Source organism: Bemisia tabaci, chromosome 4 (genome assembly GCF_918797505.1).
Source record: "Bemisia tabaci chromosome 4, PGI_BMITA_v3".
NCBI classification, from domain to species: domain Eukaryota; kingdom Metazoa; phylum Arthropoda; class Insecta; order Hemiptera; family Aleyrodidae; genus Bemisia; species Bemisia tabaci.
Window position 1 is genome coordinate 58003981 of NC_092796.1, and position 20473 is coordinate 58024453.

General features: G+C 42.2%; 1 protein-coding gene across 1 annotated transcript in view; it reads right to left on the reverse strand.

Annotated features, from left to right (window-relative positions):
- LOC109042555 (uncharacterized) overlaps positions 1–20473 on the reverse strand; it is a 68725-nt gene that overhangs the window by 34280 nt on the left and 13972 nt on the right. The window contains exons 2-3 of the mRNA XM_072300161.1: positions 18656–18686; positions 1750–2006 (exon numbers count right to left, since the gene is read on the reverse strand). Coding sequence (XP_072156262.1) covers positions 1750–2006; positions 18656–18686 — 288 coding nt within the window. The remainder of the gene's footprint in view (positions 1–1749; positions 2007–18655; positions 18687–20473) is intronic.

The window sequence follows — 20473 nt, forward strand, 5'->3', positions numbered from 1 at the left end:
CGCATTGGCGCCTACAAACCTAACAGGGATACTTCACGCGTTGCACAATGCGTGAAGTATCCCTGTTAGGTTTGTAGGCGCCAGTGCGTCGCCGCTCCGCTTTCTGTTAGGCTGTAATATTTAATCTGGCGGAGTCAGCGTCATTCAACTCATGATTTTGAAATGTTTGCGTATCCTGTATGGATTATTCTCGTTTTAATTGATGAAAAAAAATATGTATTAAAGGAAAATATAGTGTGTGTTTATAAATATTAAGGTGATTCCGTAACAAACTTAAGGATTTCCAAAGCACACGAATTTCTACACAATATCTTATAGCCTTTTATAATCGATGGTGTAAAAGCAACAGCCAGGCGATAAAGTATAAAGCCGGGCATAGGAACTATAGCCCGGCTGCATAATTTTTTATCGCTTCGTATAGCCCGGCCGTATGATTTTCTCCGCATTCTACAGCCAGCTATATGATTTTCTGTAGCCTTCTTTAGCCGGCTATAAGAATTCCTATGGTATTTTGAAACGCAGCTCTTATCGACAAATTTTACCAGGGACAAGTTTTATTTGAACAAACATCAGTGGAAAAGGAGAGGGGATTGCAATTTGACTGTCGCAATACTTCACTGCCATAATTTTTCTGTCATTCTGGCGCATTTTAAATTCCTCCAAGTATGTTGACGTTTTAAAAGCGGTCTTGTCTAGAATTTTGGCTCCAAAAATACACACTGAATCATCAAGTAATCTATGCACCTAGCAGTCCCAAAATATTCAGCGAAAAACACAAGGTTTAATGACTCATTTGTACCACGTTAAGTGATTGCGCCTCGGTTTTTAACTGGACCGCGTTGAGTAGAAAGGAACCATACCACATCAGCTTTTGCCAAAACACTGGGCAATTTACTTATTCTACAGGAGAACTTTTTTGCGAATTTTTTTGGAAATCGTAAGGAATTTGCTCTGTACTATGCAGAAAATTCACTAAAATTTGCACCAAAATCCACACAACCGTTTTCAAATAACGATTAATTGCCCAAATAAAGGCATTAGCTGATTTTTTTTTTTTTATTTGCACAAAATATTTAACATTGTACAATATTACATTTAGACATATTAAATGTCTTTGAAATGCTTAATCTTAACTTAGCTTATCTTAAACTAGCTATTTGTTAAGGTTAAACTTAAAGTGTACTGCCTAAAACTAACTGGAGTGTAAAATCGAACATAATTATTTTGAAATATAAATGTCTTTTCATTCTAACTGGATTACGACGGGCTGACCCGTCCAAAAACCAAGTGTCTCCTGACAAGTCCTTAGAGCAATAGGAGGCGCTCAAAGATTTTAATTATTGTGGAAATAATTTTGAAAAACCATGGATTCCAAGCTCATGTGTTTTCCTGCGTTTTAATCTTCTTACGCCATCATCCTTGAACAGCAGTGGCATTAGCTGATGTGGCTTGGTCCTCCTCTGCTTAACGCGATTCAATTTTAGTTGCATAAGTCATTGACCTTTGAGAAGTCATCTGAGTACACTGAAAAAAAAATCTTAAATTTGCCGCCAAGAAGTATTTTTTCTTAAATCAAGAATTTTGCCGCTTAATACAAACTACTTTTTTGCTTAACCCAAGCATTATTTTTCTTGTATCAAGAAAAATGCAGCTTAAATCGAGATAAAAAAAATCCTTGGCGGCAAATTCAAGAAGCATCATGCTTAAGCCAAGCACCTTTTTTAAGTGTGTTTTGCGAAATATACTCACATTGCGGCGGAGAACACCACACCGGGCGAAATCCGATATATGAAGGTTGTAGGTGAGACCCGTGGGGTCCGTGTGATCTGGCCTTATTTGGCAGAAGGGATCCATGAGAGGGTCCACTGTCCTGTCATCGGCGAACAGGGGCGAGCCCTTGAATCCCTCGGGCTTCCTCAGCCGCGCCGATATCGAATCTTTCATTCCTACTAGTGCTTTGCCGCTTCGTGCTGTGTCACTACTGAATGTGCATTGGATATCTGAAACTGATGAAAAATATGTTTCAATAACATGTTGTTCTCAAGATTAATATCATGTCAAAGATTCAAATTAATTTACGAAATCAGGTCAAATGAGGGGAAGAACTTTCAGGAGGGACAGTAAGTAGTATTAATCGACGGTGTAAGTCCGCAACCAAGTATTTCGTTTGCGGTGTTTGAACATTTCCGTACCTGTTTGATTTTTTTAAAGAAAAACAAATTGACATCATTCCTTGAGTTTTGTAGAATTTTCTTCGTTCCGAGAAGAAAAATCAGGGCAGTTTTCAGAATTTCCTCGGTGTTCTTTTTTATTTAGAAAATAAAGTATTCTAGGAAGTCTGCAACGTCGCAAACTGAGGTACGTAGTGCGAACCTACATCGTCGAAATGACAGCATGCATATAAGGAGAATGCTAGAGTGTTGCATTCCTTCTCTTTCAAGACAGAGAAAAGGATTAATTTGGGGTCTTTCACAAAATACGTAACGTTGAAAATGAGAATGTTTTACTCCTTCACCCTCCCTTCCCAATCGTGACGCACATGTAACATAAGTCTGCACCCCCTTAAAACTTTTACGTAACGCCCATTGAGACCCTTCCCCATAAATTAGAGTTTTGTGATGAATTTTAGATGAAAAATTGCCATTTTGGTTGAATATAGCTTATAAGTTCAAATCGTCGCCTACCTGACAATAGGGCGGAGGTATACACTGCAATGAACCCTGTCTTCTATACAATTCAATACTTTTCTAGGCTCATTTTAATGTGTACCTACGCCCTTATGTCAGCCAAGCGACGAAAAATACAATTTTCTTCTTCGCTTAGAAGCAATTCAGGATGCAGAAGTCACCTCTTTCCGAAAGTGTAAGATTCCCATCACAGAATTTCAAAAAATAAGTCCTGCTCCTTCTTAACATTGATTGTGGAAGTTACGGACCTTGTCGAATTAAAGAAATAAGACACTTTTTAAAGTTGTTTTGCGTGCATTGTGAGCCGCGCGAATAAAGCGAGGAATCAAAAGTATAACGAATTTCCCCCAAGTTATATTATGTGTCTCGTAGGCCAGGCGGATGGAATGAATGAACGAAATCGTGAAATGCAAACTAGGAACAGTTCTGATGGTCATGGTGACAACATCCTTTCTCCGCTATGTTTCCATCATCCTCAAGTTTCATTAACCTATTTTCCGGCCGCTTTACTGGAATCTCCAATTTCACTTCTGCCATCCAGCTTGTCTTAAGTGAGCCGCTTATATTTGGTGTCAATGTTAATTTGACTAACGACACGCCGAGATCAAATGCGGCTGAGCCACGACCATCCTTAGAAACGTACCGTCGCAGTTGCCAAGGTGAGCAGACAATGCTCCATTTTCTCGGAATGACGTAGTTATTCAAAACAATGGAAATATGCTTATGCGATACTCCGCTATCTACACGATGACCCAAAAGTCTCGTGTTATCATGAAGCATCATCCCTTATATGTAATTTTAGAACAAATGAAGGCAGAGACTGTATAATTTTTGAAATTTCTTGAGTACTCCCAGTTCAAAGGAAACAACTTTTTGACCCCCCACAATTTTAGGGTGACCACTGACCACCCTGAAAGGGGCAAGATACGTATGGGGCTTGGGTGCTCTGCGACTTCAAACCTCCCGCGCAAAAAAAAAATTATTGACGTAGATAAAATTAGGCATTGAAAACAACCCATGCAGACGTTAGGTAAATAATTAAAGCTAGATTTCATACCCATTTCTTTTGTGATAGAGTTTTTAGTCTTTTGAGTACCAGATGCCAATGAAAAGTGAAATCGTTAGGAATTCTCTCATTTTCAGCTTTTCCAACTTAAATCCTAAAATTTTTGTTTGAAGGTATGTTCCATTGTTTTGAACCAAACGATGCAACGAACCACTATCGAATACGGTCCATGGGCCATTTTCATGATCCATGGCGAAAATTCACCTATTTCCTTCCGCGAGTTGGCCAAACGTCGAACATGCAACGTGAGGATAATTTTAATAGCTTCCGATCCGGAACGAAAGGAAGAATTGCCGGAGGTGCGCGCTTCACATCGTCGCCGTCGGAAGAGGGTCACCGAAAGGAAAAATTCTCACCGCGAACGAGCTACGACGAGCGTGCGGGCTGCGGATTGGCGCGGGGTGCGGGGCGCGGGGGAGAAAATGACGGACACCTTTTTCGCACGGTCGACATTGACGGTGAAACGGCGGCTCATCGGGTATTTTTGTTAAATCAATAAACGCTAAACAGAGGCCTCGGAGCCTCGAGCCGGGCCGATGATAATGGAAACGTCAAAAGTAGGGTGCGCTCATCGTGTGAGTCGCGTCGGCGTCGTCGCTCAGCCAATCAGGGCCCACGCGAGCCACCGCAACCGACCCGCGTCACGACGCCCGATCAGCTCACTTAAGTCCTATTCTAAGCATTCATTCAATTGCATCCTGGCGGCAAAAAGAAAGTTCCAGAGTGATCTGTGGACTTCTATAGGAATGTCCGCAAGGGCTAAAGGCTGAAGCTGAAAGATGCAGGGAGGGAGCAGGGTGAGCAGGGGGGAGCAGGGAGGGAGCAGGTATGGAACAGGTATGGAGCAGGGAGAGCAGGAGGGCAGGAGAGAGCGGAAGCGCAAGAGGGAGCAGGGAGGGAGCAGGGAGGGAGCAGGGAGGGAGCAGGAAGAGAGCAGGTAGAGAACAGGGAGGGAGCAGAAAGGGAGCAAGGACGGAGCAGGGAGGGAGCAGGGAGGGAGCAAGGAAGGAGCTGGGAGGGAGCAGGGAAGGAGCAGGGAGGGAGCTGGGAGGGTAGGCTGGTAGGGATGGAGGAATGGGAGGAGCTGGGAGGGAGCAGGGAGGGAGCTGGGAGGGAGCAGGGAGGGAGCAGGGAGGGAGCAGGAAGAGAGAAGGAAGGGAGGAGGGGGTGCTCCTCCGAGTGATACAGCACCCTGGCCCTAGGTAACCCGGCCCTGGATACGGATTTATTCTATCCCTTTACGTGGCACTCGTTTTTGTGAATTCCGTCTGAGTGCTGTCGCCAGTCGAAAGCGCCTTCAGTTTAGCGCGCTACTTCACCGCCCACACCAGAGTTGAAATATTTGTATCCTAAGCTGCCGTGTAGAATCCTCAGCTTTTCGAACATTCATTATTGTCTCGAGTTTAATGGGCAAACATTTATGGAAACTGTTAGCAGTAGTACTTCATAAGTATTCACCAAGGCTTCATACTTCCGGACCGGCTCTATCACATCTTTTATGGATTGAAATTCCGGTTTATCTGTGGATAAGATCGACAAGCACTCTGGCCTCTTAATACATTTTAATGGGAAGTTAAGACTCTTAATTCCAAAATACTCTATCAAAACCGAAAATGTCGTACAGACCTTAAAATGTATCATACCAATCATTAAGTCCCCAAATCATACTCTATAACATATAATCATACGATAGTAACGCATAACGCATAACACCTTATTCGGGAAGCGCTTAGGAGGGTTGGACTCCAAAGCGGTCAAGGGGCGTGGCCTTCTTGTACAGCATTACAATATTTGCTTTTACAAGAGGTTTCTGCTCCGCGGATATGGTATAGTCGGCCTTCATTCAAGCGACAGTGGCATGCTTCTCTTGTTTTTAATATACTGAAAATTATGCTTCCTCTTTGATTTATTGCAAAAAAGTACGCTCACAAGTATTTTCTCTCTCGGAGCTATTTTTCGACGGGAAAGTTACAACTAGGATATAAGATAGATTTCGTGACTTTCCGGCGCCTAAACCATCACTCTCCATTGTTCCACTTATTGTTAGTGCCGCAGAAGTGTGAAGTGGCGCTTGTAGGAATGTGATGGCCCCTAGTCAGGGAACGCCGCGTCGTATTCTTTCACCAAAGAGTTATCAAGAGATTATAAATAGATCGGTCTCTCTCCAAGCGTGACTGATTGACTGGGTCATACCTACCCGATGTTGCCGTTTCTGAGTCCCTCTGCCATCACTTTCAGACGGACCAATTGTATCGGGCAAATTGTGAAAAAGTGATAGTTTGAGTAAAAAAATCTGTACCAGCAATGCGGAGAACGTAGTTCAAATAGGCTTACCTATGCTAAATGGAGCTACGTTGCATGTAAACCCTATGAACATAGTTCTTTTTAGCATAAATACGTCCAAATTACCATATCGATGGTGTAAGTCCGCAACTACGTATCTCGTTCGCGGTGTTTGAACCTCTCCGCTCCTATTTTCTTTCTTTAAAGGAGAACAAATTGACATCATTCCTTAAAGTTTTCGCAGACTTTTCTTCGCACACGGAAGAAAAATCACGGCAGTTTTTTTCAGAATTTTTATTAAGTAGTTTTTTAATAAAGAAATAACGTATGACGAGAAGTCTGCCACGTCGCAAAGCGAGATACGGGCTTACAACGTGGATATGAAAAATCTGCCGTACAATATGCCACGACATCGTATTATTATGGTTGACTGGTGCACAGTTTTACAAACTAAAACTAATCAAACATGATGTGTAACGTCAAAGTGATAAAATTAAAATTACGGTAAAAAATCTATGGATGACGTTATCTTCTTTGTAATCTGGACAATGATACTGCCTAATATTATTTCTCCCACGTAATAAAAACACAAATGGTAATGATGCATACTGTTTTGGTAGATGACGTCCTTCAAATCTTTTTCTAGGAGTGATATCTTTGTAAATGTTGGATGAGTAATTTTCGCCTTTTGGCAAATTTCATTTCATCGTCGTTTAACCACCAAAATACTATACTGTGATACCGGCTACACACCGATGCGATAATTGAATTCAAACATCTTCGTATCATTAAGCTTTGGCTACTGTATAATCGTTTTGTTCAATTGAAAAAATTCGAAAATTTTAGCAGAATTGACTGTTGCAACGGATTTGCGAATTTTTGTCATCCCTGGTAAAAATTGGCAGTAGAATCTGTGTTCCAAAATACCATAGACCTAAAACCGGCTGTAAGATTTTCAATAGCTTCTATAGCCGGCTGCACAATTTCTTATAGCCTTTTATAGCCGATGGCGATGGAGCTACAGCCAGGCGATAAAGTGTATGCTAAATGTTACTAATTACGGATGCTAGGACTTAGTGAGTTTTTGGACTACCGCTCTATTTTTGGGCCGTAGTATCTTGATTTATTTTGCGCGGAAAGCTCCGTACTTTTGAAGGATGCCTGCCATTCCCAATATGTTGGAGCGCTTTCAATTTCGTATGATACTGTGCAATACCTCTGGTGTGAAATTGTTGCTTCAAGCGCCGTGGCACGCTGCGGCGCGGCGGGCGGGCAGCCAGCGCGAAAAGCGCCTTAGCGCCTACAAACCTAACAGGAATACTTCACGCATTGCGCCATGCGTGAAGTATCCCAGTTAGGTTTGTAGGCGCTGGTGCGCGCTTGTCGCTGGCAGCACGCCGCTCCGCTCTGTGTTAGGCTCCAATATAATCTTGCGGAGTCAGCGTTTTTCAACTCATGATTTTGAAATGTTTGCACATCCTGTATGGATTATTCTCATTTTAATTGATGAAAAAAAATATGTATTAAAGGAAAATATAATGTGTGTTTGTGAATATTATGGTGGTTCCGTATCAAACTTAATGATTTCCAAAGCACACGAATTTCTACACAATTTCTTATAGCCTTTTATAGCCGATGGCGATAAAGTGTAAAGCCCGGCGATAGGAACTATAGCCCGGCTGCATACTTTTTTATCGCTTCGTATAGCCCGGCTATATGATTTGCTCCGCTTTCTACAGCCAGCTATATGATTTTCTATTGCCTTTTTTAGCCGGCTATAAGAATTCCTATGGTATTTTGAAACACAGCTCCTATCGCCAATTTTTACCAGGTTTTACCGATATTTACAGTATTCCGCCCCTCGCCCATTTTGACTGTTCCATACAGTTGAAACTACAGACCATTTGGCTTGTTCCGCGTCTTTGACAGATTTGACAACTCCGCATTTCGTGGCAGTTTTTACTGTTTTTACCGATATGCAAGGTTTGACCATTTTGACTGTTTGACCTCACAAGATTTCATCATTTGGCCTGATTCGACGGCTCTGCTAAATTTGGGAGAATTTCACCCCTTTTGATTTTTTGAACCGTTTTGCATGTTATGCTTATTCAGCCTTCTTTGCCGTCCTTGACAAGTCCCTACCCTCGTGGCTTTGATAATTTTGGTTGTTTTGATCATTTTTTGAGTTTTCACAAGTGTGACGCCTTCAAGAACTTTAATAACTTTATCCTCTTTTCATCACTGCTGGCAGTTTTAAAAAGTTAAACAATTTCAACCGTTCTTTAATTTCCGACGATTTTTAACCATGTCGACTGTTCCGCCTATTTTTAATATTCTGAAAATAGTCCTCTTTCATGAACTTGATACCACGACTGGAACCTAGAGTACCTATATTAAGAGAGTCTGGCCACTAGGTCCCATGGAGAAGCTTAGGACCCAAAAATGGCGGTGCTTTGTTTTGGTTTTTGAGGATGGGAGGGGGGTCATTGCCAACTTTTGACGGTTATCACCAACCGCACTTGCTGCCAACCTTACTACATCTAAGATCATTTTTCTCAAAAATTGCACACGATTAGCCTTAAAAATATGTAAAAAAAGTCGCAATAGTGCATTTGGGTAAAGTTCTCGTTACGATAAGCAAAGACAACTACATTTTGAATCATTTTGCATTACATTAACTTTATGGCGTCCGCCATTTTTGGGTCCTAAGGGCTCCATTCAGCCTAAGATGGCTGAGCCAATCAGAGGTGGTAACTCCAGTGGCCATACTCTCTCAATATAGGTACTCTACTGGAACCAATTCGAAGCCGGTTCCAAAACTGGAACCAATTCGAAGCCGGTTCCAAAACTGGAACCAGAACCGACTCAAAAAATATCACAGGAAACGGAGCGGGAACCGGTACCGGCTCCCCGAATCAGCTCCGCGGTTCTGATCCCTGTCCGTCCGGTGACCCGTGCAAACGACCCTTTCAGCGATTTAATTTAAAGGACGAACAGGTATCGGATACGTTGCTCACTCTTATCGTAACATCTTCACTTCCGCCCTACGATACGATACGATACGACAGTCCTGACGTCGACGTCGGATTGGACGTCGTAGTACGGGCGAGCTCCCCAATTACCCGACAATTTAATCAGGGAAATCAATCAAGGGCAGACCGGGCGTTTAGCCGCACCCCCTCCCCCCTACGCCGATGCTCGAAGTGGGATAAATAGCGGGCATGACGTGACGTCATTGACGTCTCAGTCGCAGCGGCACCGGTACCGACTCTGCTCTCCGGACGGAGTCCGGGCCGGACCCGCGGACGGCTGTGTTTAACACGCGATGAATAGCGTTTTGATTAGCGCGAGACGAGGATCATGAACCGCTTAAGCCCCCCCCCCTCTCCTCCCCCGCCCCCTCTATCTCCCACGCCGGGAAGGAGCACCACGCACACTGCTTCGATTGCACGGGAGCAATGCCGCGAACGTGATTCCTCTGTTGCCGAGTCTTCGCATATATGTGACGGGATCTATGAGAAGGGACTAACTTCCAAAAATTCAAAATTGGGTTTTTGATGCGTCTGTATGATGTGAGAAAATCTGGAAATTTCGGCGCAAGTTTGAACCCGAAATATCAAAAATTGAGGGAGACATGACGTGTTGAAGTTCCACCACAAAAATGTTGACTTTTACGTCAAATTTTTAGGTTAGATTGGAAATTTTGGCTTGCACACAGGAAATAAGTAATTAGCGCCTCTTTTTGGTAAGAAAAATAAACGAAAACCGCGCAAAACTAAACTAAAATTGCTAGAGAGCGTTTCCCGTCGAGAACTCAAAATTGCCCGCTTCGTACTTTCCCCCTAAATTTGAACTCTTGGAAAGTTTTCCTGTGGAAAATAAGATCCTTGTTAAAAGCATTTAAGCATTCTCCATTTTAAGCTCAAAACTATTCCTAACTCATTTTTATACAAAACTGTGAGTCGGTTCTTTTATGTTTCATACACTGGAAAAAAAAGAATATTAAATTTGCCGCCAAGAAGTATTTCTTCTTAAATCAAGAATTTTGCTGGTTAATATAAGCTACTTTTTTGCTTAACCCAAGCATTAATTTTCTTGAATCAAGAAAAAGTCATCATAAAGCAAGATAAAGAAAATTCTTGACGGCAAATTCAAGAATTATCATGCTTGATCCAAGCTACTTTTTTTTTCAGTGTATGCATTATATGTATGTTTTATTTACAAGTAGGTCCTGACCTCCAGTCTACGAAGAATTAGTATCTAAAACGTCTACTGTAGGTTAATCACCTCACGAAAGAGCTCCTGCAGTGACACAGGCATGATTGGAGGTGCGACATTGCAACGTTGCATGCTACCATTATCGGCGTGCAATGGAACCTATTATCGCCTTCAATGGAATTACACGGCTGATGCCACGTTTACCAAGATACATCACGCACTCTATGGAATCATGCATGCCCCTTGAAGTCGCATCTCCGCATTTGGCGGCGGCTCGTCTCGAAAATCACGCGGCCAAAACGGCCAAAACCGTTTGGTGGCTGAGTATTTCGGCTGCAGGTCTTAATCCCCCTTGACTCGCTACTCTTTTGACTGGGTCACGGTTACATCAAGTGAACTCATCAACTTCCTCCTTCCCTCTTGGATAATATTTATACAGCCTACCTCATGCTTCATCATTGTTATAGCCGCAAATGGGGCACTGGGTTTGAGTCTAACGTCATCGGCATTCCAGAATAATAGAGGCGTTTGAACAGGTGCCTTTCAATGCGGTGAGCTTCATTCACTTTTAACAATCCCGGTTAACAATGACGAATGGACGGTATACCGGCAGGAAAGAATCTTGAGTTTGCGAAGTGATACTGGACCTCTCGACATCGATTTTTGATCTTTCAGAGGAACATTTGGGCAATTGACCCTGCTTTTCCACACTTCGTGGGTCCTGGGTCCCTCTAGGGACTTGTGATTTTAAGTGAAATCACTCTGTTTTGTGTTTTGTTTTCCTACCCATTCGTTTGAGTCTCCAAAGGTGTTTGACGACACATCTCAGAAGAAAAATGAAACAAAGGGGAAGAAAAAAATGTAGGAAAAAAATGATTATCTGGCTCTTTACGTGAGCATATTGTAAACATGGACGTTTGTTGCCACAGCAAATACACATCGCACGCCTTAATATCTTTCAGAGGACAGACCAAATACAATTTTTTATTTTTATTTTTTTTAAAACTCTGTCATTGAAAGTTTTAAAAAAATTAACCCTTTTTATCTGTTTGACGCATATGCATTTGAAGAACACTAATACCCTATTACACATAATTTTAAAACGTGGTTGTTTTATTGTGTTTTCTGAAAAAGTACCGTAACTAAAATGAAGTTTCCATTTTAACTTTAACTCCTAAAGAATGAGTATAAATTCCAAGGAATCGAATGTGAGTTATCTTATGAGTTATCCTTCGAATCAGTTTCCTTCGATTTGATGTGTGAATTGAATATTGCAGCTTTCAATAAAAATTGCGTGAAACGGTTTATCTTATGATCGAAATCAATCGAAGGGAAGTAAACTTAATTCATTAGAAATTGAAAATGCGATCTCGTATACCTCCAAGCTATTTGTTTTTTCGCATCCTTTAGAGTCCAAAAATAATTCCTTAACTAATGCAGGTAATAATTTTGCATATTTTGCCTTATCACTACTCTGCTACAACTCTTAAAAGGATTTCTCAACGAAAGTTTTCTGAATAAGGCTTCTTCCTCCTTTTTTGGGGGGGGAACGAATCATTCGTGATATTAAATATACCTACATACCGGTCACCTATTCAACAAAATGTTAGTATGTGAGGGATGCTGATTTCCGTGTCGCATATTGAATACCTGAAATATTCCACCCTCAAAAATTAGGACGTTGGAAATGAAGGGGCTCGTGTACAAACTACGTTCTGTTTTACGGACCCGTTCGTTCGTTTGTTCGTGCTCGAAACAAGCCGCTATAGTAATGTATTTATTTTCATTCGATATGGTCAGTCACTCGAGGAAATCGGCCGTTCAACAAGTTAAGTTCGGTGCAATTAAAGTCGCAACCACATTGATTTCGCTGCAGACATTTAGAGGCCGCAGTGATGATGGTGAGAAACTGAAAAGAAACCTGTCGATTGTGGGAATCGGGACAACTCGCAGCTAGGCTTGAGTCGCAGCCGGAACTGTTCAGTATCGGGGATTAGGATATCCCTTTTTTCGCCTTGTTCATTTTTTGCACGCAACTATGGCCACAGTTCCCGACGCTTTCTGCCTCGATTGCTGATCGAGACTTGCTGGATCTTGAAAAGTATATAAAAGAACGTCTTCTTCTTTCAAACTCTCAGACCAGCAAAAACTAAAGTATAACGAGTGAAAAAAGGTTAAGCGTGGTTAGTGAAGTGTGCCGGTGGTGAAAGTTGTAGAGCGCGTGTCTCAATGGCGACATTTTATTTCTGTTGTTGTTGAATTTTTTTCTAGGAAAAACCAGTTACCGTTATTTTTCGATATTCTAACATAATATTCTCCGTAGGACATCAGGGTGAAGGGTAAATCAGTAAAAATTAAAAAAAATATCGTTGGTCTGTTTTCCTTCACTGACAAAAAACTTTGGCCTTAGAAGCCGTGCTACGTACTTACGGGCTATATAGGCACCGTCCGAGTTCCGGGCGCAGATGTCGAAAGTTCCGGGCCCATTACCCGGAAATTTCAGCCTCCGAGCACGGAACGGACAGTATATCTACATACATAGCCCGAAATAATGTTACGGCGTAACATTTCTTTTCAGTGTTGTAAAAAATAGAATAAATCAAAAATTCTGCAACGTCACAAACTGAGATACGTATTCTGCAGTGCTAAGGAAGAACGCCGTATGAACCTTCAGGCGTTGTCGAATTTCCTTTGATATAACACGAATTTCCTAATAAACTTCTAAATATTTCCCTTCCAATTTTTCAGATAATTTTGTTCGCAATTTCACCTAAAGTTCCTAAAAATTTCAGGGGAAAATATACATATCTTTACACTCAAAAATAAACATTTCATCGAAGGAAATTTGGCAACTCTTGAATGTTCATACGGCGTTCTTCTTTAGCTCGGCAATATTTTGCTACTATTACCATCGATGGTCAGTCTTAACGAAGCGTTCGTACTTTCCATTTAGGGAGCATTTAAGGCCACTGTAGGTGACAACGTTTACCAAAAGATAATGGATCGAAATTACTTCCACACATTGAAGAAACCGGCAAATAGCCCCCCCCCCCCCCAAAAAAAAAACCTTTCTCTACGAGGCAAAGTACCGAAAGTGCAAGTTAAGGGATCAACCTGATCAATTAATGAATAGAAAGCAGGTGGTAAGTTGAGGGTAAAGCGCACAAGAAACGAAACGAAGTCCGCCATTCTAACTCATTCCTCCAAAGATTATGATACTTTTTTTCTACGCCTCTGGCTAGTCTTGTATGAAAAATTTTAGATACAGAAACAAAACACAAGAAAATGGGCAACGAAGGCTAAAAAAAACCAGACAGAATGCCTGTGATGCTTTGGGGTGGTTTCAACCCCCTCTTCGACCAGGAAACAATAAAATATAAAAACCGCTCAGACCCATTCGTGATGACAAAAAGAGCAAAGATACAGAGATGTGATAAGCGATAGATTAAGTTAAGGTCAAAAATTGAATAAATGCTTACAGAGTTATTTTCGAGGTCCAGTTGCATAAAGTTCTACGGGGAGGAAATGACACGAAACATTTACAAACAGCCATTTTTTCTTTTTTATTTGTTTCGATTATCCGTCACTTTTACATTACACCGAATAATCGATGATCTCTTGTATTACGAAGTTCTCAGCTCTGATAGTGACAAAGGAAAGGCAAAGTCTTTGTAACCAGCCGATGGAGATTCCTAGTTTTGATCTTGAAAATCAGGAAGTTTCATCGAAATTCAGTCTTCCCCCGCGTATGTAGACTGGAAGTGGCTTATCACGCGACGAAGCTGGATCTCGGTGGTGGATGAGCCCGGAAACTAATGCCCCGCAATTCGTTCTGGTCATCTTCATTTGTGTGCTAACAGCACCGGCCGGCAAGCAGCTGAAGCAGCCCCGCTAACGTGGAACCGAACCCGGTATCGATAGTCCCCGGTGCGGAAACCATGAGCGGCCCTCCTTCGCCGGGGCACGAGGGGGACGAGGGGGGAGTCTGCCAGTCGCTCGAGCAGGTGTTTAGGTTTACCTCATGCGTAACGTGAAATTTTTGCCCGGATAAAAGCTCCGGCTCCGTGGCCGTAATATGCTCCGTGAATTAGGGCCCCGATTAAAACGGGACCGATGATGATAAGACCCGGCTGAATTTCTGGCTGTTGCCGTGTCGCGTGGCCGTAAGACAAGACCCGAGTCGCACTCATGGTCGATACAACAGCGCTTAACATCCGTGCTTTACCGTATTGTGATTGAGGAAAAGTTCGAATGTTACGTTAAAATTATTGAAAAATTGTTGCGTACACTAAAAGAAAAAAAACTCCGACCGTGGAAGCCGTACCTACGGGCTGTATGGATATACCGTTCGTGTTCCGGGCTTGGTGGCCGAAAGTTCCGGGCGTGGCACCCGAAGAAGTCGAAGCTACGGTTTCAGCACCCGGAACTTTCGACCTCCAAGCCCGGAACGGACGGTATGTCTATATGGCCCGTAACTTTTTTTTCAGTGTTCTCACTTGCACGACGTTTAATGTTTAGGGATGCGTTTGCGAAGTCTCGTAACGCATGCTTACGTAACGCACTTATCGGGTGGAGAGAAAAGTTCGAGTCCATCGTACGTTATGATGCATGCTGGGGTGACCCGGAAAAAATTTCAGATCTCGGATCATGTTTCCTGGTGAAAATTCTGGAAGATAGACAACAAGAATAATACTGCTAAAAAAAATTTCAATCCGTTTATTTTTGGAGCGTGCACGCCCTCCTTTTTTTAAATCGTGATTTATCTTTTTTCCACTTTCGGATAATAATAAGACATTTGGTGTCTGGAAAATCCGCACCCAGTGACAAAATCTAGAACACAGAATACTAAAGTAGAGGTGTGCAAAATTTGGGACACGCTAGGATTATTTTCAGGGGGTGCGGATCCCCCTACCACTCGAAAAAATGCCGGTTTAGCACGTTTTTCCACAGATTCAAGTCTGTTTCCCAGGCATTCCCAACATTTTGATAAATGAAAACGAAAAAATATGAAAAAAATTACATGATGAATTACTGAAAAATTACAATGAAGAATGGTATTACTTGGGACTTGAACATATCCACAATGTTATGTAGACACCGGTACAGAATTTCACTCCAAAATTTTAACAGTGCATCTTCCAGAATTTCTGATTGGAACGCAAATCCGGGACAGGAATTTCTTTCTTAATGACCGTAACGTTTCAAGTTAATTCCCAACAGAAAATCTCAGCGAATGAAAGCGGTTCCCACTATCCGACCGATCGAATTCCATGCTAGTAAAGATATCGTCACCTTCCAGGCAAAGTATCACAAGCGCCATGCGACGTTTAAAAATTTCCGCCGCCATTTTATTTCTTTACTGAGAAATTGTTGGTTGAATCTGTTTGGAAATTTCACTAAATTTCATCGGCATCACAAAGAAAATTCGGTGAAATTTTCGGACAGCTTCATTGAACAATTTCTCTGTAAAAAAATAAAATGGCGGCGGAACTTTTTAAACGTCGCATGGCGCTTGTGATACTTTGCCTGGAAGGTGACGATATCCCTTTCTTGAAATACGCGACTATGGGGCTTGCAATTTCGCGAGCGATTTATAAACGAGGAGCGTTGACGATCTAAGTTAGGGATTCGTGATCACGGGACTCGATCTCCCGGGGGGTGGACGACGAATGCGCGCTCATGTGTGCGAATCGCGCGCGCCATCATCGCTCGCTCCTCGGCACGGGCCGGGGACCGGGGCCGCACGGCGCACGGGTCTGGACTCCGGTTCCGCTCCAAATCGCTGCCCCTCGGACGCAGGGCGTATCTCTATTTCCAGATGAGCCCTGGAAAGTATGGATCCATACGGTGAACAGGGCTCACGTTGAAATTGAGATACGTCGTTACATCAGAGGAGCGACGAGATGGTCGTTGCCACTCAACCGACCGTGCTTGTCCCCGCTTCGACCCAGCTTGACTTTGGCCCCACAGCTTTTGACCATTATTCGCCATGCTGACGTGATAGCCAAGAGAGCAGTGGGTGGATTTCTGTATGAGCCATAGTTAGCACATGCTTTTATGTGTCTTGAGGTTCATCTCAGTATGCACTTACTGCTCTCTTTCCAAACAATTTGCTCCCAGAATATAAGGCTCATTTCCACAGACCCTGCCCCAAATTTCAAAAAAATTCCGAACGAACTCGGAAACAGCATAAAAGTCCCTAAACCTCTCCCTCCCTCGGCAGTCTTCCACCGTGCTGCTGTGATAGCGAAGAGAGCAGTAAGTGCATTTCTGTATGAGCCACGGTTAGCACATGCTTTTATGTGTCTTGAGGTTCATCTCAGTATGCACTTACTGCTCTCTTCGCTATCACGGCAGCACGGTGGAAGACTGCCGAGGGCCGAAGAGGTTTTGGGTTTTTTGTGCCGTTTCCAAGTTCTTCCGGAATTTTTTGGAATTTGCACTGGGAAAAAAAACACATTGGATCTAGAGTCCAGGCTCTTGAAAAACATTGACAAGAAAAATTACTCTTGACTCAATCAGATTTTTGCTTAGATCAAAAAGAAATCCGCTCAAATTAAGAGGCTTGGTTCTTGATTTAAGCAAAAATCCGATTGAATCAAGAGTATTTTTTCTTGTCGATGTTTTTAAGAGTCTGGACTCTAGATCCAATATTTATGGGCCTTGTATTCTAGGAGGAAATTTTTCAGAAAAGCCGAATTTATGGAAAAAGGTCCAGATAGGCGATTTTGAGCTCTCAATCGGAAATGCTCTCCAGAAGCCTTCGGAGCAAGCTACGCACAATTTTATTTAATTTTCCCACCACAAAGAGGGATGGCGCTAGCTGCTCTTTCTCTGGGTGCATTCAGAACCCCCAACCTGAATTCTACCTGAAACGTTAGCAAAAAACTCAAGAACTTTTGTCACGGAATTCAAGACGTCATATCTCCCTGAGCTCATAAACTTTCAGGGTCAAACATGCGTCGAAGTTTCCTGAGTTTTTCCTCTGTTCAGTGATGCCTATTACTCGTTTTTGAATTTTTTGAGGATACGGGCCTTTTTCACAGATCTTGTCACATGTGGACGTGAAACCAGAGACAGGTGGGAAAGAAGGGATGTGCTTGTTAATTCTCGAGCCGTGGGGATTATAAAGCGCCAGTGACGTCAGCGGCGATGACCGGGCTCGGCGACGACGTGCCCTTGACGACGATCCGCTTTAACTCATGAGCCCTGTCCACAACGCTCTTGTCACATGCCCACGACTCATAACTTAGCATACAGTTGAAAAAAACAATTTTAAAAATGGACGTATTTCTACCAAACAGACCTATGTGGAGGTGAGAAATATGGGGTGTGCTCGTTAGTTCTCTGGCCGTAAGAGTGAATGGGAATAATAAAGCGCCAGTGACGTCAGCGGCAATGAGAGTGCGCACTCGGGCGAGGGGGAGATCGTCGTCGGGGCGCTTTAACTCGTGAGCCCTGTCCACAACGCTCTCTTGCCATGCCCGCGGCTCATGAGTTCCGCATTCAGTTGGCACATAGGTCTGTTTGATAGAATGTAAAATCCCGCTTTTCCAATTCTTCAAAAGGAATCACGCCCACTTTTACATTGCTTCTTATGCAGCTTCGACGAGCACACCCCATATTTCTCACCTCCACATACGTCTGTTTGGTAGAAATACGTCCAAATAGGATAAAATTGTTATGGATTTTGCGAAGTAACTACGTGACGTTTCCGTCACCTTTGAAATTGAAGTTCTGTATTCCCCTCGAAAAACGTCTTGTTCAGCTCATGTAAAGAAGAGGGAAAAGTAAGGGAGATGCATAAAAAGCGGAAGTCTCGGGAGAAAATAGGAGGAAGATGAAAGGAAAGAAAGTTTATCGTCGTTTTAAATCAGCTCCCATGTGAGTAAACTTCTCATAGTTTAACATAGTTCTCGTAGTTATCAACGCCCACTCTCTCCTACTGATGCATAATTTACTATTCAGCCACCTGTAGCCTGATTGTTGAGAGTGTCGGCACGACAAGAATCGAAAATCGATAAATCACACGGCGCAAATAGGGCTATGTGTCATTTTATCTTGCCGACACAGCCAGTTAAAGTTCCAACAATTAGCAGCCTGTTTGAGAGGTAATGTACAGTTTGACCGAACCGAGGTGTACGATAAAGCGACTTATTTCAGGGCGGATGTGGCGAAAAATATAAAAATGACAAGCATAAAGTGAAAAGGGTTAGCGGAGAGAGGAGGAGGATGAGGAAAAGGAGGAAAAAACATTCACGTGCCAAATATTGCAATTCTTCCGAAAAAACCAATTTGAGCTTTAAACATACGTATGTACGTCTGTAAATCTGATTGTTTCATGCATATTTCGGCGTTGGTTAAATTTTGAAAGTAAATAATTTTGGTCGCGTTTACTTACCATCATAATCTTGTGAGACAACTTTCGTAATCTGAAACAGAAGAGATAATTTTGAATGATTAGTAATTATTTCGAGATGCATGTTTACTTCTATTAAAATTCACGAACATTGTGGAAAAAAGTTATGCATACTGAATTCCCAGTGAAACTGGAAAAAGGCATCTTCTCTCAATTTACGGCATCACAAACACACGAAACACACGGAGTGCAAGCGAAATAAATAAAACCACAACGCCGCGGTTAGTTTTCTTTTAAATTCCACCTGAATGAAACAATTTTCACGTTGATTCACTTTCACAGAGAGTTCTCGAACCAATCGCCGAGCAGACACCTTATTTTTCCGAAACCTGTCTAGTCTTTTTAAGACAACTCTAGAAGATTAGCTGTCTCAGCTGAGCTGAAGATTTTTAGAATAGTTTTGGTCTCTTCTCCCATTGCTGACAGAAGGGCATTTACCTTCGGACAATGGGACAGTTTTTGCTTCATCACCCAAGATCTGGGAGGCTGCTACCTCTCAGACCACGAGTACACTCACAATCGAATCACTGAGAGGGCGCGATTCGTTGCAATGACTCGCAATTTCACTCTTCATTCTCTCGAGTATGATCGTGTGATGCATGGAAGCCGATTCGAGGACACATCAGCCAATTCCACGTTAAATCTCGTTTTATTTCACGGGATTTTCAAATGACAAAGTTCGAAGCAAACCTTTTCGTTAATGAATGGTATGGCGAAGGGCCTAGAACCCTAGGGACTCAAACCAGAAGCGGATCCAGCAATTTGGCAACACCAGGTCTCCTCTTTCTGAACCTATATACGTTAAACAATCGATTCGGGTCGGAGCACCTGGCCCCTCTAAGAAGCAAAGACTCGATATATTTCCATTGCTTTAGATGGAAAAAAAATGTTGCCAATTTGCTGAATCCGCCAATGACTCAAACTGCTGTTTTAACAAAGTCGAGAAAATTAAGACGAAGGTTTAGACTAAGCCTGTGTGTACCATTTTAGTCTTTAGTACAATTTTCTTGAAACCAGGTACTAATACCAGCCACAACTAAAATATGTTGTTTTTACTCTCTTACATTTTCGGATTCGTTGAAAATTTTCACGCATTTGGCTGCCATGCGTTCATATTGCTTACCTCAATGTACTAAACTGCAATAAATGACTATTGCTTTAAAAGTACTTGTAAAATGCTGATATTACACGTAAGTAACCTCAAAAAATTCGTCTTTAATACAACGCAAGATTTGTTGAAATCCTCTGTATAATGTCACTTGATTTCGCGAAACGTATGGGATGGGGGTTCGACAGAGAGCTATGATTAAAATTGGTAGAAAAAATAATACCATATCGAAATAATATTCCAATACAGCCGATTAACGAACAAGTACAAAACTTTTCCAAAATAACGTAGCCATGAAAATTCGCAAGAATAATAAGTTAGTATTATTTTCCTGTTGATGGTGTGATTTGGAATTGCTATTGGCTTGTGTTTTTACAAGCTTTTACCACCATATTACAGTGATATGTAGATTCTTGGATCTCTGCATCCTGTTGTCTATGAAATGACAATACTCGGACGAGCATATGGTTATGGCTCGGTTGAGAACTTTGCTTGTCATTTCAATCCTCGAAAATTGATTTTCATTTTTTAAATATGTATTTGCAGAGATGTGTCATGGTCTCGATGAATGTACATTACTCAACACTTTCCCTCTACAAAAAAGTATGTGTCGTAAGGGGGGCCGGCCGTTGGGGAGAATGAAGGGTTTTAGCAGTAGAGTGGCGTGAATTGCGATATATCGATTGTTATGC